The following is a 24,262-nucleotide window of genomic DNA, read 5'->3' on the forward strand; positions in this document are numbered from 1 at the left end:
CTATTCAAATCCTGAGAAATAGCTTCACTTGATGTAAGGGCCAGGAAATGAAGCAAAAATGAAAAATATCACCAATTTTCAACCATTATTAACCCCATATATGATGGGAAAACAGATATTAAAGTCTTGTGATAAGTATGAAAAGATATCATTAACATAAAAGTGTCACAATTTCAACAAAAACCTTTCAGAATAGAAGAAATCATTTGCTTTTAGCGGTTATTCAATAGGAAATAACTGAGTTTTCTAAAAGTAATGTATTAAGATATCTATTTTTTTCTAAGTAAAATCGCAATATAACTCTTAAAAGTGAAAGTAAAATTTTCACACAAAAATCTTAGAAAATTAACCAAAATGACACTTTAAGATTTTCTTACTCTTGTTAAAACTACATAAGCTGTAAAACTCAAACCATGGAAGCATAAATTCTATGATTGTGTATGTTTACTTGTATAGAAGTCAACATTCACTTTTAAAGTACAAATAAAATATACCTTCTATTGCAAAACTTCAAGTTGCTTTTCAATTCACAAGTATAGGAATAATTTAAGCCACTTTTTGCATGTTACTTTATCTATCAATAGTAATTAACACAGTCCTAATCTGGCTAATGTTAATGACCGCTGTTCTTCCGTAAATCCCAGTTAAACCAAGCTTATTAAGGACTAATTAAAGAAAGTATTATGTGCACTGAATAAAGTAATGTCTGTTTTTAGAGTCGGAGTATAAATTTTGTCTGATAACGTAAAATGGGACAAAATTTTTCAATTAAAAGTTGATGGGCTTATTATTGATCCCTAAAAAAATGTGCAAATGAAATAACAATTTTCTCTTGCCACGTGGATGAGTGCTTTTAGAAAATGTAGCAATGTAATCTGAATCCAGTAATATATTTCCTCGTCATGGCTCCTACTGTGATAAATAAACAATAAGATACTATTTGAAGAAATACAGCAGAACCTGGATAAGGAGGAAATGTGGAGGCCACATAGAGAAGGGAATATGGCAAATAATTTCAGTAAATGTGGGACACTGGGCAGACTAGAGTGCCTTAGCTTTAGAGAAGGTTTTCTTTATCAATATTTCTGTACACTTCATTGTTTCATTGTTATTTTCTATTTAAGAAATTTTAATGCAGTACTTACAATAGTCAAACAGTGTTTTGAGAACTAATTCAATCCAAATAATCTCCATAGATTTATTTTTAAGTATATCTATGGCATGGACAAGGAAACAGACACTGAGAGACTAAAGAGGCCAAAATGTCTTGACAATGGTGAAAAAAATAGCCATGTTTTACACCCAAGCAATTACCAGATTTTGTGCTCTTAACACTGCCACAAGAATCTGCTATTTTTCATCTTATGTGTTCTCTCTCTCCTCTCTCTCCTTCTCCTCTCTTTCCTCCACCCCTCTTACTTTGTTCCCGAATACTCATCTGAGTGGACAGCAGTCAGTATCACAGAGTGCTAACGAAATCTGAGGATTAACAGAAAAGTGGCACATTGGTGCCAAGCTGGAGGCAGGAACATGAGGTATGATGTGAGTTTTTCTGTTCCTACTTCATACCACTGGGTTTGGAATGGCACAAAAGCATAGATAGGAGGGAAAAAGAGGGAGAGATAGAGAATAATGATTTAAACGTTTGCTTTTAACTTAGTTTTAGGCTTCAAATTTGAAAAAAAAATGAAGACATGAATTTGGTATGAGGGCCATTTTCATACAAATCCTAGATTGAGTAATGGATTGTTTTGACAAAATTAGTAATATTGGCGACTGGACTTCCTTACCTGTTTTTATCAATTCATTTCTTTTTATTCATTGTTTTTGTCACCTTTGTTTCTCAACATTAGTGATTTATATACAACTAATCAAAATTCCTGCTTATTGACTAAACGTAATATTGCCTGCACCAAATGAGTTTATGATACGAAAATTTCAAACCACAAATCACTCCAGATTCCCGGGGGAATAAGTAGATGTTATGCAATTATACTACAGTTTTCATCTCAAAAAGAAATGCTTACAAATAAATGATTCATTCTGGCTGATCATACTTTAAAATTTCACATTATAGTGTAGAATCACACTTGAGAAAAATCACAAAATAACCATAAGCTCAGAAGAATAAAATGATCACAAAGTTTCCAACTACTCTGTGACTGCTTCAGAGAAACACCACACTACAAAAATTAACATGTACTATTAGAAAGTACAGATATAAATAAATGGTGTGTATTCATTTCCTGTGTAAATTGATCTATTTTCATTTACAGGAAGCAGGTTTAGCATCAATCGTGGACTTATATATTCAAGAAATCAATAAAAAAGTAAAGGAACTGACAAACAACTAGTCAATGAAATTATTTTTCCTGAAATAATGTACCTAGCAATAGCTTTTTAAAATAATTGCTGTAGTCGATGTTATTTGTATTTCGATCTCCTCACTTGTTAAAATATAATGAATATCATATCAATTAATTTTTAACTGTCTGAGGAATTCACACTTATAATCACTCATAAGGGGTATCTAATATTAATACATACAAAGCACATCATCATTTTGTTAACTTGACTAATCAAGATTTTGAAGGCCAATAGATTAAAAAGAGAAAAGGAAGAGGAAATATGTAAATTAAGAAAAATACAAAATATATAATCTTTGCTCATTCATAACTTTCTTGTTATGACTTATTCCCTAATTGGAAAAAATAAAATGACTTCTTATCTTAAAGTACTAATTTTTAAGAATATGTGTATTTACATGATGACACCTACAAAGAGGGGTCAAGATCAATGTGAATTAAGCCAATATGGGGCACTCCTCTCTTAGTTCATAAGGGAACTCAGAAACTGCTGAGTTACATTTTGTGGTAAACATTTTGGGATCTTGCCAAAACCATTATAAACATTTCTGAGCTCACTTTTTCAGGGAACTCTTTTAAAAATCAATTACAAGAGAAAGTCTTTCAATGCAAGTGTTTTAAAATGTCAAGCTTGTATTACTTTTTTTCCTTGTTGTGCATCAATGGCAATAATTCACAGCCTCTATATTAAATTGATTATGTTATATAATTAAGCTATTAAAGGGCATGGAAGGTACAAGTATATGAAAATTCACACCACAGCAGAATTGGTGGACTTTTTAAAAAAAATAAACTCAGGTAAAACATGGGAAAGGAAAATGAAGAAAACATGAGGTAATAAGGAAGTATAAATGGTCAGGTTTTATTTTAAAAGCATACTCGAGTATATTTATTGATTTTGAAAAATATTTTTAACATTATAGGTCAACAAGTTAATAATAAATGTTTTATTTATGATTCCTGAATCAGGACTTTAGAAAGTATTCTATAGAAAATGACAGAAGATCAATTATGAGTCTAAATTTACAACACATGGTCTATTCGGGAATTTACTATAATCAAGATCATAATATATTTATTTTAAAAATGTTTAATATGAATGTATATGAATACCTCAAATGCATATATATTTGCTTATGTGTATATACATAACTTCTTTTATTAAAAGGAAATATTGTCAAAACTTTCAAAGTTAATGTCACCAACTTTTTATGCATAAATAATCTAATAGGGTGTTAAACATACACTGATATTATATAAAATTATATATTTTAGAGAAGGAAAATTAAAATCTGTAACTTTCAAAATGTGAGCTCCCCTCCTCAACAAATGAATCAGCCATTTGCTGTCAAGAGCAAAGGATTAAAATTCCTCATGTATGTTTAGCAAGCACATTGATATTAATTGGTTTGTCCTTTCAAGTTGTGTTTATCTCTTCATTTCCATCACTGTTTCAAAGGTCACTCTCTTCCATTTATAAATCCAATATGACAGAGATTAGTAAAAGCAAAAAAGCAACAACTAAATGAGTACATCATCATGCAATCACACATCTCACAATTCATTTATCCAATTAATAAAAAATACCATCAAATGCTTCGTGGTGAATTTTTTCAAAGCATAAAATGGCTCATGTCATGATAACTTAATCATCAACATTTAGGCTAGACAATAAAGGAAACATAGAGAAAGTATAAGACAATCCTTTAGTGGAAGGATAGTCAAATAAATATTACTCTATTTTTCTAAAACAAATAATTAAGAAAATGTTACAAAACCTATATATATTTAGTAAAGATACTTTATACTTAAAATAAGTTAGTGAGAAAGTTTTGAAAGCTGAAATGTCAACCTTCAATTGCATATGTGTGCGTGCATGTGTGTGTGTGTGTGTGTGTGTGTGTGTGTGTGTAATTATTTAATGGCTAAGGCCAGACATTACAAAGAAAGAGAAGCTAAAAGATTTAAAGCAGTGTGTTATGTACTAATGGGGATAAAACATTGTAGAGTCTAGTTACTCATTTATATATATATATATTTTTTTTAAATATTCTAGACCATGACATTTTTTCTTGAAGTACAGGCTAAGACAGTGACAAGTAAAAAAAAAAGGAACAAGAAAAAAACTAAACATGTACCCACGTGCATTAAAATTGGCAGCTTGAGGTGTCTACGACTCAGATTGTTAAAGGAAATTATTTATAAAACAAGCTGATCTCCTTCATAAAGCTAACATTTTAAAATGTGATGTTTTTACCAAAGATGAATATTGGACTTTTATTATCTGTTAAACTTGTTATTCTTAAAAACTCCTTTCCAGAAATATAGTTGGGATATCCAAATATAAAGTAATAAAAAGGAAAATCAGAAAAATACAACCAAATGCAAGATAACCCAGAAGTCCAATTACACAATTTCAGTATTCAGAGTGAGATGGAGAGAACCCTATTCCTTAAAAAACCAGACTGAAACACACAGAACAGATTACTTGCAAATAATATAAGCTTTTTTCTAAGAACAAACATAAGTGACACGAAAACAAATTGAAACTGGTTAAAGAAACCTCTTTTTTTCCCCTCAGTTGTATTGCACTGTCTCCTGAAACATTTTATGGTCACAGAATCCTAAGGCAGAAGCAAGAATGTCCCTAAAGTCACTGAGTTTTTAAGTGGTCCTAATCGTACAAATGACACAGTGCCTAAGTGTATACCATTAAGCACTACGTTGTGTTAAATAATGTCAGATCACTTTATATTTGTTTATTAGTTTATGCATACTTATTTATGTATGTATCTACATATGTAGTTTTATTGTTTTGAAAAGCAAGATATCTTTTTAAGTTTAATATACTTACTGGAAAAATTTAAATAAAAATATAATTATTAAATAGTTTATGATGATGTTAGATTTATCTTTCCCTAGTTACTTTAAAGCATAATACCCTATATATAACTGAGACATTTTTCCTCAAAGATCCTAATCTATGCTTCTGTAGAGGGAAAATCCCAGATGAACTACTTAGTTTTAAATTTTTCTTGGAAAAATAAAAAAAAAAAAACTTTTCTGATAATTCCTGAAATGCTACAATTTTATATGAGCACAATCAAAGAAAATACTCAAATATATGCCGCCACATGCATGGGATTGATAAAAATGTAAAGATCATCTATTCTTATAAAATGTTTTAACTCTAAAGCATCCATATGTGAGTATTCGATATGAAGGAATACAAACACGTATGTAACCTCTCTTCTTTGTCCCTATGCAGATTATTACTCTCAGCCTACAAATGACCCCAAGGAAGTAAGTACACTTCTTGGCTGAACAATTTATCAACAGCTTGAAGTGACAGGAATGGTGATTCAAGCCTACATCCCCACATATCAGATGTAGGCCACATTCTTCAGTCTGCAGAACCAGAAAGGGAAAAAGTCCCTGTCACATTTGCCCTTTCAAAGAGATGGAAATATTATTAGAAAGGACATAAACAGACTAATTAAATCACAGCAGTATGGCTGGGATGACAGCTGGTACAGCGTGTGACTGAGAAGATCCATATCTGTGAACAGGAGGTACTTCACTTCCAATCCATTCGCTATTAGGTGCTTTCAAGCTTGCTGTGCAGACGTTAAATAATAACATATCATTTCCAAGACTAAAATGATGTAAAGAAATAAAAAAGGCTTTCTAACCAAGAAATCTTTTGTGTAACACAGAAAAAAATATCATTTACCACTCAGTTCTGCTTTTGAGATAAAGATGTAATAATGCCATTACCTTTCATCAGCAGGATCCTTGAAAATCAACACTCTTTGCTTATCATGCTGTGAAATACAAATAGAGCTAAAGGCATGGTCTGCGAGGCACTGCTGCAGCGATATTAACTAACAGATCTGCCCTTTGTGAAGGAAACCGTATCCGTTTCATTAGTGCAGACTCTAATTCAAAACTGTTGAAAATGAACTGCACATACTGTTTTAATAACAACATTCCTAATCGTTATTAAACTGGTAATTCTCTCAGCACTGAATGTAAGGGTTTGTGTTTCCATTAGGACCTGCTGTTAAAGAAAACCATATTTAAATCCTCCGTTCTTTGCTATCTTCCAAATTATCCACGTTTATTTTTTGTAAGTTTGAGACATCAAAAGCATGCAAAAGTATGGATGTTAGATTATTTCATCAGTGAATTGACATTCGTAGATACCTGTGTCCACTACTATATTATTTACTAATCCTTTAGTTATACTGTTTTGAACTCGATTTGCCATGCCATAATTCATACAAATGGCTTTGTATGATTTTGGAGTATTTGGCCAATTTACAAAAGAATCAGTCACACAAATGTGAAACGCTAGGTTGGGTGGCAGGTGCAGTGGGCTCAGAACTCATGTGTACATACAGTAATGTTGAGCCATAAGCATCCTGGTGACATCTAAAAGAATGCATTATCTCATAACAAGATATTATAATATATTTGAAAATACATATCACTAAAATTGTATTTTACAGAGCACAAAGTTGAAGATTTATTTTAACAACATCTCATTTTTAATAATATGAAGTGAAATATAAATCAAATAAAACAATAGAAGATCATATTGACAAAGAATTGTTTGACCTTAAAAGACTTGAATATGGCCTGTGTTATTTTATACTGCAATATTTGCCTCCAGTATGCTTTGTTTTTTAAGTTCACATAAACACTATAATATAGTGATACAAGTTGACAAAGATCATTTCCAAGGCTTTCCTTAAAGAAAATGCACTCATTCTCCTAGTAAAGTAATACAGTCTACTATATGCATAACTTAGCCATTTCATTTAAATATATCCCACATTTTATATGCTTTATGATTACACAAGGATATGCCAGAGAAAAAGATCGTTAAATTTATATTTTTAACATGATATACTTGGATTATCAGGTTTGCTTCATTATTCAATCATTATTTAGAATAAACAATATTAAAATTTAAAAAAATTTCATGATGTTTTCTAATAGTGTTCTCCAACTCTTCAGATAAGTGTAAAAAATCTTCATGAAATGGAAAAGACACTGCACAAAACATTGAAAATGTCCTCTGAATTCTGCTTATCTATATCAGAGGATGTATTTACTAGTTCATATAGGAAACTAGTACATGTTACTAGTCAATCTACTGATTTTATTAACACATATAAATAGATTTAGGGATATATATTTAAATATATTAAAGTGAAATTTTTTTAATACAGTAATGTTTCCATTAATTATCACCTGTTGTGATCATTGATATTTCTATTCTTTCACATAAACAATAAATATCAAAAACAAATTATGAAAAAAGTACAGAATGATGCCATTAACTTCCTAGAGAATCAGAAAAAGACCTCAATAAAATGATCAATAATTAGTACACATGCATTTTAAAATAATCTAATTTTAAATACCTTTTTAAAAGACCATAATTCTTTCACAATGTAACAATGTTAGCTCTTCCTCACTCTCTTACAATTGCTAATGAAATAGTTACATAGTACCAAAGTAAAAATATGTGCTATCTTTTATTTCTTGTATTCAAAATAAATATTATATACCTTATCGGTCATATGCAATGCTTACACAATATTTATATAGATGTACTACAGTATACAATATTTATCACTGACTTGTTTAGGAGACATTTGAGTTGCTTCTAGATTGGTTTTTATTTTGGAAACCATGAAAAAGAACGCCTTCGTGTCTTTTATCATCTTTTGATTTTTTAAAAATCAAAAGATCTTACAGCCAAGAGGGAAACTGGTCACAAAGATCCTTTATTAAAAAAGAAAACTGATCAGTTAAGGGACTTACCTAAGCAGCTACATTCCTTATGAGCTATATTATTTCGAGAAGCTAAATATTGTCACATATTTTACTGTCTCTTCCCCCATCTCATTTTGTGGATGTATTCAGAAGGTCCTACTTATCATGATACAAGATGTTCAAACTTTACACAATGATTTTTGATAATTTTGTATTAAAATACATACTTATTCTTCATAGTTCCTCATTAGACTATATTATTTAATGGATTTAAGAAGAAAATGAGAGAAATATTAAACATTTATAAAAGCATTAACATTGGTGAAAAAGTAGCTCAGCACTTTTATTTATTTATTAACATCAGGATAAGCAAGTTCCTGTGAAAAGTCCAGATATGAAGACATCTTTTGCATAGGGAATGATCTTAACCATATGGCCTATTCACAATCAATTGAATTACAGACCATGGCAGTTCCTACACTTTTAAGAGATGCTTACATGGTCTTCCATTAAAGTTCCACTAATGTGACATTTCTGAAAAAGTTTACATTTGGACATACTTTCCTTACCATATGGGAAGCCACAGAGAGCAAATGCATCGATTAAAAGTGTTTGTATATAAATTGATGGCTATCAGTTCTAAAATATTTCTTATCTTCATGTGTCAGTATCTTTTTGAACCTCTAGGGTAGTCTGTGTTTCCATGTTTACAAGAACCGGATTATTAATATTGTTTAATCTTATTTTTCAGACAGGAAGAAGGATCTTACAAATTATTGTGAGGCAGAGAAACACTAAAGTTTAAAAAAAAACACCTTTCCACATTTAATCTGTTAAACAATAGCAAATTTCTTATGAATCAGTGATACTGTAATTGAACTGGAGACATTTTTAGAGCAAGCTTGCCTTGGCTTTTTCACCCTCCGATTTGGAATCTGCTCACAGTACTGCCAGCTTAACCAAAAAGGATTAACTCTCATATCCAACTGAGAACACAGATAATTCTCAGTAATTGGTAAAAAATGAAGATGAATGGGGCTGAGAGATAAGGAGCAATTAGCTCATCAGCAGTTACAGCTGTGCACTCAATCCGGATCCATCTCTTGAGTCTCGGCCCCTTTTAAAGAACCTAAGCAGAATAAGCACAGGACAGCCCTCCCCAAAAAATTGCTATACCTGCCCATCATTTCGTCAGTCTTCCATTTTATTTCCTTACTATACAAAGACACCTGTCATAGCATGCTATGTAAATTACTACCTCTCCCAGGACCTATGTCTAAAGCCAATCTTCTTTTAAAACTTTTTTATAACAGAAACCAAATGACTACTGTAGACACTCTTAAATTCCCTGTCAATCGTTTCATTATAGCAGCATCATCTGTTTGAAAATATAAGCAATTCCCTCATCTAATTATAGAAAGGATTTGAGGTTCATTAACATTGCCATGGCAGAGAATCCAACGTGTGACTGCAGAGCTCTGCTTGGTGGCCTGTGTTCTGTTCTTGGTTTCCTTTCATTTGCTTTCTCAAGGTCTCTAAGACTTTTTCCTGAAATCATAAAATTAATTTTTTCCTTCCAAATAGACACATTTGTCAGAAGAAAGGAAATGACTGTAATGTAAACTGTTCTATTTCTGTAGGAATGCTTTTTTCCTTTTTTAAGATAAGGAGATGGTTAGCTGAGGAAGGTAATTTTATCTCCCTATCTGCCTTGCCTTTTTTCCCATATATTTGTTTTGTTTTCTTGGTTGAGGGAAAGGAAAAGTAAAGAATGAGGAATACTATTAAAGAGCACATTATTTATCCCAAACTCAAGTCCCAGCTGGTGCTTGAAATGTCTATAACTTGGTAAATATTTTAAGTTTGAGAAAAAGAAAAAGTATCACATATTTTGGGCATGTGAAATGTGTTCAGATTTGTAGATGTCTGCATTCATGCAGGCTTGCCTATGTTTCACAGTGTTCAGAAAGACAAAATACTGAAGCCTTAAGATTACTTCACTTCCTTAAAGAAATAACAGCAGTTAGGGGGTTATGACTATAGTTTAAACAATGAGATTTTCTTGGGACATCTGTTTTGAGATCACATTTTGAATAGATATGAACTCATTTCCTACTAAGCAAGCAATCTACTATTGTTGATAGCTGTTTACCAGTTCTATGAGTCAGATATTAGCTAGTGGCAAAGGTCCCTCTTAAATCCTCCGAGTATTTTTTAAACTGTGTACATAGTGTTTTCCTTAAATAAAATGTTAAGAGAAGTAAAAAATGTAGTCTTTTCCTGCCTCTTGGTAAATTAGAGTTCACAGAACTTCGCACTTGGAATAATATTTAATGCACTTATTTTTAAAAGCTTATTTCCTTTGTTGTCTTTGCTGAAGGGAGTAAGACACTAGGTTTAGCATGTATTTTAAAAACATAGATACATTAAGAAATGCTCACTATGTCAATATTTATATAACTTTTAAAAACTAGAAGTAAAATTAAGTTTCCTTTATTTAGATTAAACCAATTGTGATTAATTTAGCATCTACAGAAAGTGTCTAATGCCAAGAAGATAAACAAATAAAAACACAGTAATATACACTATCAAATTGACCTTGGATTTACTATTTTTAAATTCTTCCTTTCCAATATCCCAGTTCCAATTTCTAAGCAGCATTTTTTAAGCTGGTTATGCAGATCAGTCCTTAAAGAAAAATAATAGCAATTTATCTGGCCTGTATGTTGTGGATAGTGTTGCCACTAAAAAGAATCCAGGACATTTTTCCTTCTTATCTGCAATGTAGCTCATATCGGCCAACCTGTCACAAGATAGTACTTGATATAAACAAGAGATTGCTAAGACATCTCAGTAATCAATATCAGGATGGCTACAGGATGGAAACCCCAACCAGTGCATATCATTTGTCTCAGCATCCATTTCTATGGCCAAATGAAGCATTAATTCAAATCATAAATCTATGGTGATTTAAATCTGGGAATGAGCACCTGCCTGCTTTAATGATTTATTTTGTACATTTCAGTAAGCAGGAGATTTGTCCATATGAACTGACAGGTCACCTTCAGATGCCAGGAGCAGACTGTTTATCACCATGCAGACTAGCATCTCATCTTAGCAAGTAAATATTAAACTAAAAGAATCCAATTGATTGTGGATGAGGGAGAATGGCGACACTGCCATATATTTTACTCAGAATGCTGATGCCTCACTCAGATCTATCCTGAGGTCCTCACTTCCTCTGAAGTGATGATTTTGTGGGAAGAATCATGCTGAAAGTGATGATTTTGTGAACTCAAGGTTACCATGTAAAATTGGGGTACAAAATAATTGTTAGTTTCTAAGATTTCTTTAAACAGCTTTTTTCAGCTAATTTTTAATACTCATTTTATAGTGAAAAGGGTCATCTATAACAAAATTATACTGTCACCTCAAGCCAAATCAAACAGAACCAAGCCAAGCGAAAACAAAATCTATTTTCTGAGGCAGTATAGATTTATTTACAACCAAGGGAAAAAATTCTCTCACACTAAGGACAGCCTAAAATATTTAATAGAACTTGTGTGCCAGATGAGTATGGGAGGCAAAAAGAAGACTGAATTGACTTCCAAAATGTCAGTGGATTTGGGCAAGACTAGCAACAATGCATCATTTAAGTAACTTCAAAGAGCCAACTGATAAATTCATGAGAGCACTAAGTTTGATTTCTAAAATATAGGCATTGGAGATTCTTGAGATTCTTCTGGAATTCATATCCTTCAATATCAGTTTCTTACTAGTTCATGCTAACTGATTCTCCTAGAGGATCCACCACTTTCTGTTATTTTAGCTATTCCATTTTAGCCATTAGCCTGTTTATTTAGCCATTCCACCCACAGCCCACCTTGATTTCTGGGCCTGTCATTGATTATTTTTCAATTCTGAGAAGGCACTAAAGTCAAATATGCAAAAATTCAAATAACAGCTACCATCAAATTTCCTCACACCTTAACAAGCAATACCTAACAGAAAATAGGAGGAAGCAGCTTATGGCAGTAAAAAGGAGAAGAAGGCAGTTCTCAAGAGGGCAGGTTTGAGATACAATAATATCAAAAGCAATCCCCAAACACCAACCAAACAATGTGATAAGTAGGTTGTAATAAATAACATGATAAGCACTAGATATACATTTTAATTCTCATGATGTAGACACTGTTATCTATACCATTTTTCCAAATGTGGAATGTTAGGCTCAGAAAGTTTACATAACTTTCCAAAGTCACAGAACAAGTGATTATTGAATACTTACTCAGAGGCAGGAACTTTCCTCAGAACCAGGGAAGACTGGGGCCATAAAAAACTGTTAATTCAGAGACTTCATTGACCTATGTGAGTTCAACTCCCATTGCTTTCTACCCTTCCAACCACCTCTTCCCTTCCCAAGCTGATTTTCCCTGCTCTCTAGATAAACATACAGGAATAGAGGTGCTCAGGAAAAATAATATAAACTGTAAATTTTTAGAAGACAGGAGCACGTGAGAATACAATGAAAATGGCAACTTTTTCTTTGTTTGCCCAAATCAGGTAAAGATATGTACAACAGGATGAGTTACGTGCCTTAGGGATTAGCAATGACAATGATGTTAACACATCTCAAAATATCAAAACTTTCTAGGAAAGTCTAAGTAAATTTCTGTTCCTGGTTCAAATTGAGGTTGGATAATCAATGTCAAAGCTAACAAGCAGTATAAATGACCAATTAAAATCCTTTATTGGAAGAAAAATTATATCCTCCAATTACTACACAAAATGAAATTCAGAGTATTTTATTTTAAGCCACTTGCATAGCCTATGTACCAAAGCAATTAAAGTAAGCTACAATTTGACAGTAGCAAAATGTTACTATATACTATCAAATATTAAATGTATATTATAACTTGATTATGAATAATGTTCCCCCTCACCTTATGACTTGGTTTTTCCAAAACTGATCAATGTGTCCTACTGCTCAGAAAAATTCAGAGGTAACATGTTTTAATATATTTTGCTTTAAATGTTATTATGTTGCCTATTTTAAGAATCTTTCCTCAAAACACCAACTATCAAATATTTTGAAAACAATCCAGGTTACATTTTGGAACAATTACAGTAGCTTACAGTGGCCAATAACTTATTTTTAAAACTGATCCATACTGCTCAGTGTTGCCAAAGTAAAAGACTTTTATTTTTTAAAAAATATATACTCAATAGCTCCAAAAGCAGCGTTATAATTCTTTCATGTTACTTCAATACTGGTTTAACTTCAAAGTTTCCATTTACATATACAAACCATGAACTAAACAATCTTGTCTTCCTGGTCTTCTCCCTAAGAGCACTTAGAAATGAAAGCACTGATATTTTCCTTAGTCCTTTTCATTTTTTGAGCCCTCTCTTCAGGCTTTCTTCCATGTCTTTTCACCTTTCCAAACATTGCCACCAATACTTTTTCTCAATTCAACATTGCTGCAAGTCTCTTTCAAGGACCCTTATGAGGGTCTGGTGAAAAGTTCTACTTTTTCCCATTTTACATTAGAAGGTGCCCTTTCGTGTCACTGAAGCAGCAGCTTTCTGTGCTTTGTGTATATGTTTCAAAAGCACTTCCTACATTTGCATTCCTGCCTAGCGTATGTTTCCAGAGAACTGATGTGACTATTACTAAAATCCATAGTATTTCTTCAGATATTGTACCCTTAATTATGAATGGACCGAATGGCTGAAAGTAAAAAGCTTGTTATTAACTTAGAAAATAGTCTGTCAAAATGCTGCATGGAAAAGAGAATTGACTGAACTGTCATGAATTTTTGTGTCCTTCATAAGAATGTTTTGAATATGGCACCTGGTACCCATGGTGTAGAATCCAAATTTTTCTTGTTAAATTGCATTTTGAGTATGATTTCTGTATTTTAAAGGAAAATTATAGAGTACAGTAGCCAAATAAAATGTTTTACCATGTCAATGTTCAGATGTTAAAGATTTTATTAATAAAAAAATTAATCCACATTTGAAATTGGATTTGACAAAACAAATTACCCAAATGAATATTTTGCACAGGTAAAGCTGTTTTATTTGGTTTGACTGTGATAATTAAATTTTCATCATTTTTGTCTGTACAGTGGGAAAGAAAAATACCAAAGAGAAGTTAAAATTGTATTTTTAATGACAGGGACAATGACAATGGTTCTATCTAGAAAGAATTACTCAAAATAATCCTTGTTCATGGTAGTATATGAAAAGATGTACAGTAGTTCCCCCTTATGGTTTTGTTTTTTATGAATTCAGTTACCTATAGTCAACTATGATTTGAAAATATTAAATGACGAACTCCAGAAGTAAGTAATTCAAAAGTTGTAAATAACCTATTAAAATATATTGTAATTGTCCAATCTTAAGTAATTGTTAATCTCTTACTGCTCCTAAGTGATAAATTAAACTTTACCATAGATATGTATGTAACATAGTATTTATGGAGTTTAGTACTATCCACGTTTTCTAGCATCCACCGAAGGTTTGGGACATATCCCCCACAGTTGGGGAGCGGGTGATTACTGTATGAGTTTTGCTGTCGGTAGGGGTCAATGTCTTACTTGATAACAAATGCTTTAAAAGAATTTAATACATAAAACATAGGGTTTAATTTGTGTATATTTTTCTGTTGGTTTACCTATACCCACTATTTTAGAATTTTTATTATTAAATTTATCTGTACTATGGAATACACTAGTTGAATACTTACCTAATTGGTCCTATTAAAAAAAAAATCACAATGTTGCTAACTATGTAATCAGAGCACATGGGGTTAAAGTGTCATCTTCACAATATTAAATGTTCTTGAGCTAGTACTGACTTTTTGAATGGGTAGCAAAGCGCTTGGCTCAGGAAAAGTAAGCAGTTCTGCAGCAAAAGGATCACAATTAGTTTCAGTAAACATAAAACTTACCAACACTTGAATTCATGTCCCCATTTTCGGAATCAGCTCCATGTTGGTTATTACTGGCATGATAGTTACTCATAGCTTCTAATTTGATTTTTTTCACCTTCATTGCTTCAGCGATAGCTGCATTGGTAGCAGCGGCAGCTGCTGCAGCTGCTGCTGTAAGACCTTAAAAGAATAAGTTAAAAATGAGGAAATTCAAATTCAGATTTTTCACGTAATCATCCATGTACTTTTTATAACTCATAATACACAGCATATATTAGATTATCTGATTTCTTCATGCAACACTCTGATAGCACCTTCACTGCCAACTAGCCAATGAAATTTAACATTGATAAAAAGGGAAGAGGGCTCTCTAATTCCCAAAGTAAGTATCAGCAGAAACCTAATTCATACATAGAATTATAGTGGTGGAAATGCAGCCAGAGTACTCACAAAGAAACCAGTATGAACTGGCTGTTCCTGGTCAAAATCCCCTTCAGTTGTCAAAAAAGGAGGAGAAAATGAAATGCTGGCTTAATCCACAAGGCCTCTCTCTAAGGAGTGTAAACCAACTTTGTCACCCACGGTTTCCTCCCTACTGTTTCATGCCACACTAGAGCTATGTCAAACATACCACCCTTTCCCATAAATAACCTGCCTCTTCAAGCTTCTACTTTCCAACACGCCATTGCTTTTGTCTGGGATGATCTTGCTCCATGCTTTACTATGCTGATTTTGCAAACTCCAGTAAAATCCTACTCATAATTAAGAGTCGAACCTCCTTTCCTCCACACTGTGTTGATGCCTTCCTACTTCTCTCTTTCTGGACAACATTTGTCCTTCTATTTTAGCCCTGTAGATGTCCATTCATGCATCCATTCCCCTCACTAGATGGTGAGCATCTCAATGGCAAGGACTATGTATTACAGCTTAGTAACCCCAGTATTTGGGAAAAATAAAATATGATAACAGCAAATACTTTGCTTCTGCTTATGAAATTTAAGTACTGATTTACATTATGAAAAAAGAGATTCATCAGCTTAGTGACCTAAAGTTATTGGTCATTATAGTATATACTTTACAGTTTAGGAAACCATGTGACAGGATGGAAATAGTGTGTTTTGGTCCCAAAATTAATACTTTTGATCACTGCGCCATATTTTTACAGACCATCCCATCTCTGTTCCTCTGGAGAACACCAGGTATGGGAGAATACAAAGAGTTTGAGACCAGATCTTGGAAGACCAGAAAGTCACTTTATTCTTACTTTAAACATTCATATAATAGTCAGGAAGGTTTTGGAGCAGGAAAGTGGTTTGTCTTCGGTAAATGAGTCAACTTTCACCAAATCAATTCACTTCAGCCTGACATCCCTCATCTTCAAAATAACAGACACTGAAATATGTGAGTTATCTCTTCTAATTCCACAATGTTAAGTCTATGCTAGAGTATATATCCTTTCCCTTCCTCTCTTTGCATATTCCTTTTGCTACAGCTGCTTTAGTATTTCTGACTACAATGCTCCAGTCTCCTGTGAATTTATCTGTGTGATTTATTACCAGTTTGGTGGATTAGAGACTGAGCATCCCTCTCTTCTTTTCCTCCCCACTAATCATACTTCTAGTTACTACAGCAAACATACTGCAGCCCAAGGAATTATAGGGAAGCCTTCCTCGGTGAAAATCTCTGCTATGTTTTCAGGGGGTAGGACAGGACTTCACCTTTACTTCAGATCTGCTCTGAGAGGCCCTTACCACTTTCACCCAGCTCAACAAGATCTGCAGATCAGACTTTTTGCATGAAAAACTGATAGCCGCACCTTAAAAGGCACTGATCTAAATTCAAAGAATCCATCTGGGTTTGGTCTGAACACTCACAGCCTTTTAAGTCTCAATTTGAAGTGATTCTCTCATCTTCCTATGATTGAATTTTTTCCCCAATTACTCATTTCCTTCAAAGTTGTTTCAGAACATTTTCTTTCCTGTTCTTTTCTTTGGTTTTGCCATGTCATCAATGCGAACATCCCCTTTGTCCCTTCCCTTGGTTTTTCTGATGTTGAACTCTCTGCAATTTATGACACTTCTCAGACCTTGTCTTTGACTCATGCTGCAGGTAAATCTTTCTCATTGTATTCAAATAATAAAAATAAAACTGCAGCTTGAAATATGATTGACATTATCTTATTGATAAGATCAAATTAAGTTAACATGCAATGTAAGTATGCATGATTCAACTTTGGACAAGCCACAGAATTCTTTTTCTGTTCATCCATTCTAATCCCAAAGGGGAAATATAAGGATCAAATCAGATAAACTATGTGAAGAACTACACATGTCATACATTCTAGTTCTTAAATAAGCAAAATTAAAACCTAGTTAGAATTTCTTCAGGACGTCTGTGGACTGACACTGCTCCCTAAGCTAAAATAATTATATTTGTTATTAGATGACTATCATAGCCCTTGCTCTTAAAACTATGTTTTGCAACTTTATTATTTAGTTGTTCTTACCTACAGCAATCTTTTAGTTTTCTGTTTGATGGCAACCACAAATTTCGCATTTCTAATGCAAGTCAAAAATATACGTGTCCACAAATCTACATGTACATGAACATAGCATAACAATGATACTTTTTAATATCTATTTTAGCCCCATTTTTTGAACACAGGAAGAAATTTTTGACATAAGCAACAGTTGCTGATTTTAGTTCCACTGATTCCCTTGGCTGTTCAGTAGGGTTTTTTTATTTTAAATCTTTAATATCTTTCATATTCAACAAATTTCCATTGCCACTGCCTTCTGCCATGCAAACTTCCTTCCTTTCTTCCCTCGAGGCCTGCAATAAACTCAACAACTTCCACTTTCCTCACCCTCGATCTCTTATTATTCACACAGCAGTCAGCGTGACCTTATGAAAATGTAGACCTGACTATGACACTCAATGCCTGCTCTTAGGATCAGACTCAGTGATTCACATAGCAGTCAGGATGCTTAGTGTTCATTTCCTGGACTATCTGAGTAGAATGATTTGTTTCTCCCTCTGTGCTCCAGGTACACAGGTTTGCTTTCACTTCCTTGTCATTCTTTCAAGTCAGTCTTTGCCCATGCTGTTCCCACTTTCTGAAGGGGCTCTGAAGTCCCCTACCCTCGACCTGTTTGAGTCTTCTTCATGGGAATGCTCTAATGTTGTAATCTCAAGAAGCAAGCTTGAATCCCTGACTCTTCATTCTGTAACGCAGAAATGGTTATCAATCTTTCAAGAACTGTCTAAAGGTTTACTCTTTTCAAGAGCCATACCTGACTTTCCAACAAACCACCCTCAAGTAGAATTTGTGATTCACCAACTGTGTTCTCTTGTCTGCTTGATATGAGTTTGCCATCCCTAGCTGTATGTCAGAATCAGAGGGAGCCTTTAAATCAACCAAGTAGCTGAGCACCACCATCTCAGGTTCTGACTCTGTAGGTCTGAGTTGGGACCTTTACATTTGCATTGCTTTTGGTTAATTTTACTGTTGCAAGGATCATTTTTAATTTTATTTATTTTTAAATTAAGTTTATTGATACATTTTAGGTATACATTATGATCACATTCATCATTGGTAACTTGTACCTGTACATGATATATCTTAATTCTTGTTTTTTCCCATTCCTTTTTCCCCTCTTCCACCCCTCCACCCCTCCCTATTTACAAAAGTTTTTCTTCCCTTTTTCCTTTATTTCTCATATTTTTTTTCTTTCCCTTCTCCCCCCACCCCATTTCCCTTTCCCCTTTGAACCTTTTCTTCCTATTTCACATTATACATTTTGGTCTTCATTTACACTTTCAGTTTCTCACACCAGAGAGACAATTTAGTATTTACATGTGTATTCTATTTATTTCACTTAAGAGTATGGCCTCAATATGCATCCATTTAGCTATGTCTCTAGTTTCTCATTCTTTATGGCTGAGTAGTACTCCATTTTATTTAAAAAAAAAAAAAAAAAAAAAAGCACATCTTCTTTATCCAGTCACTAGTTGATTGCTATTTGGACTGTTTCCAAGATTTAGCTATCATAAACTGTGCCACCATAAACATGGCTGTGCATATATCGCTGTGGTATGATGCTTTTGAAACTTTTGGAAAGATACCTACCAGGGGAATAGTTGGGTCAAATGGGACCTCTAGTCCTAGTTTTTTTGAGGAATTTCCACACTTATTTCCACAATGGTCGTACCAGTCTACACCCCCATCAACAGTGGAAAAATGTTCCTTTTCCCTACAGCTCTGCCAGCATTTGCTATTGGTTGATTTCTTCATAGCAGCCATTCTTTCTAGAATGAGGTCATTTTAATATCCAATCTGAAAAGAGAAAAGCAACAATCTCTTCTTTTTCTTATTTTGGGGGGAGAAAGAGTGTGGACCTGAGAGGATGGGATTCTGGCTAACTTCTCTACATTATAGTGCCAAGAGGGTAAAAATATTTTCTTAGTATATGCATTTACTACAGTGGTTGCCACAAATTGTGACTAAATGGAAAACACTTTTCAAACTAGATTACATGGAGAGATGCAGGAGAAATATTGTTGTTATTTTGATAATGCCAATGAAAAGTAATTTAACTATTATTTTTACATTACAATAAATGTGGATATATTAAGAGTAGCAAATCTAATCAATTTAATATAACACATAACTTTTTATAGGTATACCTTGTCTAGTGCTAGAAATGATCACAAAAGTTCTACTCCTCTGTACAATTATTGTAGCTCCTTTTGGACTAGTACTGGCCCTTTCAAATCTCTAATACAATTCTCAAATGTTCTCCAACTTGCTGTCTATAGTGAAAACTTACTTATAATCTCTCTATATACTAGCCTCAGATAGAGTGCCATTGTACATGTTGTCCCCTAATGAAACTGTCTTAAAAATAGATAAGAGGAAAAAAAGTATAATAAAATTACTCAAGTCTTTGGTTTATACTACATTAAAAAATTTAAAGTACAACATTTCCTATGCAATCAAGAACTGTTCAGTGATGTTAACACTGGAGACTTACAACAGTTGCCACACTCTTTAAATTCCCTTTTAACCCTGTTCTCACTTGCCACAGACTTTTAGAAGATTTTTGCTATCCGCTACTTCTTTATCCCACCTTCAAATGCCTTATTTTAAAATTTACCATTGCTTTTAAATCTTCCCAATTAAAACAACCCATTTCCCCCTCAAAACTAAGCAAATCAGTGTTTCTGAAAGTATGAGGTATTTTTTTTACAAAATTTCTTTCATTCATTGAAGAAAAAAAATTTTAAATGATAGAGAAGGTAGGTAGATACTGTTGCTATTTAAAAGCATTACTTTACTTTGCAAAGACCACATTTCTTCTGCTTTCAACTTTTATTAAAATAGTCTTTAAGTTCTTCAAATGCCATTAAGCAATCTTGATCACACTCTTTAAAAAGGAAAAGCATCCTCATTCTATTTATTTCAAATAAGTTAGTGCCCTTGGTTATAAATAGAAGATTATAACTATAGATTATAAATATCAGTAAAAGAGACATATTGCTGTCAAATTCTTGCTCTGATCTGTTTGTTTGCTCATTAACTTGAAAGGTCCAATCTTTGATCTTTGGTTTCAAAGACATCGAGATGACTTCCAAATGTTTGATATGTTGTCTACTTTTCCATCGCATTCCATATAAAATACATTTCCCAAAACGTAATGGTTGAATAAAATGGGTAACATCCATGAGATGTAAGTATTTAAACCAATATTACAGACTGTTTTAGTAGTCTATGTTACTTTACTCAAATTTAGAAAAAGTTTAAACACGCAGTAGATTATACCCAGTGGTTCTTCTTATTATTAATATTCTGTAATTGATAAGTTGTTTATGTCTGGCATTCTTCTTACTGATTATTCAGGGAGACAGGCGGCTTATAAATATCTCATCACTCCACCGTCACAGAAATTTCATCGACAGTGCTCATGCACAGCTATTAGCAATATGAATCTAACCATTACAAGAAGGAGGAAAATCGAACATGTGGCATTAATACGCAGTCCTGATTCCTAACCATCTGATAGGCAGATGGTGTGAAGCGGATTCTCCAGCTGAAATGAAGGGGCACATCATTTAAAACCTTGTTTGCATTCTAACTGATATCAGTGCCATATTGATATACATGATACATCATGGCAGTATTTGAACAATCTAGTTTGTTTCAGTCATAAATGTTTACAGCCTTGTTTTTTTAATCTTATACGCATGTTCAGAAGAGTGTATTTTTAATTTATGAAACCTATTGTTTATTTCTGTTGAACTAGAAGATTACTGGAAAACGGGAATATTAAATTACTTCCACCAGAGCAATATAACCAAGACAGATGAATAAAGTGGGTTTCTATTTTCAATAAGGATGTTGGTAAAGGAATTTTAAAATTAGCCCAGGCATTTTGCGCATTAAATACATTTATTCACTTAAACCTTTCAGCTATTTTCCCCCAAGTGGCATACAGAGAAACTTAATGCTTTACATAGTCATTCATTTAAAACTCTCACTGTGTGCAATTAATCTTGTCTAACAATTCAATTCAGAAAGTAAAACATCAAAAAGCATCGCTCAATTCAACAGTCATTACTGTGAAGTAATCTTTCTACTCCTGACAGTTCCTATACACTCTTTGCAAAACTATGTTGAAGGTGCATTGTAAACTCCATATGAGTTTGAATTACAGCTCAATTGAAATCACTCCAAGCCTTAGAAGAACTCTTGGCTCACTACAGCAATTCGAAAACACCAATACTTTTCCCGCAACTCCATTTTCTTTCTATCCTTGTTTAAATACCAGCTGTCCAAAACCTGACACTGATTTCCAGCTTTATTATTTTTCAATACTTTCTAAATAAATCAAAATTGTGATTGAACCATGCCCATCCTCACTCTTGAATGTGTAAAAAACAGAAATGATAAGCAACAAGAATAAGCAATTTAATTGTGAATCTGGTTAGGCTTTAAGATTTTCAGTGTGAACTTGTTTCTTAATGTCCATTAGACTGACTTTTCTTGCCCTTTGTAACACATTTGTATTCTACAGAGAAAAAGAAAATTGATCTTTGAGGGCTCTAATGGAAATACTCCCTATACTAGTATTCAGTTTTTCAATTGATTAAATTAGATTTTAAAACTGTTTGGATTAACAACAGCAATAACGAAACCAGCACCAATTTGGAAGCACTATACAGTAAGAAATACATTATTACTACAATACTGATAATGACTGATAAAATACGGATCAGGTTTTCATTCTTTTAATGGATAGCTTAAAATCCCAGTTTCCCAGAGTGAAAGGGTAGCAGCAAGAGCGGGAGCACCATGGGGAAGTCACTTGGCCATGTGTAAATCACTGAGCAACATGGAAGTTTTGAAAAGCTCACTTTCTGATCGCTGACTCATAGGAACTGGTTACAACAAACCAAGGAAAATTTTAAAATTACTATAATATAGTTTTAAATAAAATGTCAGCTAATTTGTGTAAACTTGAAACTGTCACAAGGTCTTGAATATATGTCTTTTATTAAGAAAAGTTCCAAAGGGGAAGGGGAAGTGGGAGGGATTGGGGAAAGGAAAGAAGAGAATGGAATTAATATGAAAAAAGGAAAAAATGAAAACGAAGTCTTTGTAAATAGGGATGGGTGGAGGGGTTGAAGGGAGGGCAGGGGAAGGGGGAAAAACTAAGAACCAAGAGAGATTATGTAAAAATCTCCAATGATCAATGTCATTATATTGTATACCTAAAATGTACCAATAAAATTAATTTTTAAAATAGTACATTAGAAACAGTAAGTAAGAAGGATAAACCTGTGACACTCATATGTAGGAATGCCTCATGATGGATGGATTTATTATGTGTCCCACTATGTACTGATAAAAAAGAAAAGTATTTCTAAGCTACTGTTTGGACTCTAAACTTATAAAACATGGGGAATGGAAAGATATTACCTAATATGATTCTTTTGTTTTACTGCCAATGAAGCTTAGAGGCAATGAGCTTAATCATTTTAATAAAGTCATACCATTAAATGATGATAGAGTAGCACTAATTCCTCTAACTCCAGGTGCAGCATTTGATCACACTGACTGTCAAATGTAAAAAGAAAAGTTCATAAACTATGTAGTCTTTGAAAGAAAATGAATTCCTTTTGCTTTAATAGTTTATGAATTACAAAAAAAGTCAGGGTTATAGATGCTCAGATGATATCACAAATATAAGTTGACCTCATTTAGAAATATAATCTAAATGTTCATCTTTGATTGAGTTTTATGAATTAGAATATATAGAATCAGTGGTCATTAATTTCCATGCCAAAAGCTTTTAATCTGTGCTAGTGGTAAAATATAAAATTTGTAGTCTTTGCCTATATTATGGTCTTACATAGAGCACAAAATTGAAAAAAGAAGAAAAGTGAATAAATTATTCTCTGCATATTTTGAATATGGAACAAATTCTAACTATAAACAAACAGAAATAGGTCAGATTCGACTTATTTTATTTGAAGCATGCTTTTAATTGTTTTATTTTGCATTTCCTAAGAAAAAAAGACATTAGATGTCCTCATGTTTGTCTGGAGCAAGGAACCTCTTACTATTTGTTCTACCCTCAAATCAAATTACTCAATGAATTTCCCCCGGGCAGGTGGCTCTAACTAGTCTGAGGTTGAGAAACAGTGTGTGACATTCTAAAAGGATGTTTTAAAAGAAGCTACTCGTTAATATGTCAGTGACAGTTCAGACAATATAAATGAAAAAAAGGAGATAGTGTCTTAAGTTTAATTTCCTGCAAAAGAAGAAATTCATTGGCATATTAGTTTAAAAATAATCTCTCCAAATATTCTTTTCTCAATATCCTATAAATCCCTTTCTAAATCTTTTTGATATATCCATAAGTCTTTTTGTTTTATTTTGTTTTGTTTTTCCTTTTTCTAGAATCCAGGTAGTACACAGTTCCTTGGGATAAGAGGGTGGAGGGTGAAAGAAAGAAGACAGGAGGGAGGGAGGAAAGAGAAAGGGGGAAGAGAAAGGAAGGAGGAGAGAGAGAGAGAGGGGGAGGGAGGGATTATATTTACATTTGTTTAGGGGGAATAATCCAATGGGATAGAAATTGCTGGAAAAGATGTGGCCAGAAAAGTTTTCTAT

The 24,262-nt window shown here is 33.1% G+C and overlaps 1 protein-coding gene across 4 annotated transcripts in view; it reads right to left on the bottom strand.

The window, feature by feature from the left end:
- Dach1 (dachshund family transcription factor 1) overlaps positions 1-24,262 on the bottom strand; it is a 388,734-nt gene that overhangs the window by 165,637 nt on the left and 198,835 nt on the right. For 3 of the 4 annotated variants that reach the window (XM_087192876.1, XM_087192877.1, XM_087192878.1), the window contains exon 3: positions 15,109-15,270. The exons of the other annotated variant lie outside the window; for it this stretch is intronic. In XM_087192876.1, the coding sequence (XP_087049002.1) occupies positions 15,109-15,270 (162 nt within the window). The remainder of the gene's footprint in view (positions 1-15,108; positions 15,271-24,262) is intronic. 4 annotated transcript variants of the gene reach the window in all.

The sequence above is a fragment of the Heterocephalus glaber genome, unplaced genomic scaffold (assembly GCF_053883595.1).
Source record: "Heterocephalus glaber isolate CG9 unplaced genomic scaffold, H.glaber_assembly_v1.0 deba00001577, whole genome shotgun sequence".
Taxonomy (NCBI): Eukaryota; Metazoa; Chordata; class Mammalia; order Rodentia; family Bathyergidae; genus Heterocephalus; species Heterocephalus glaber.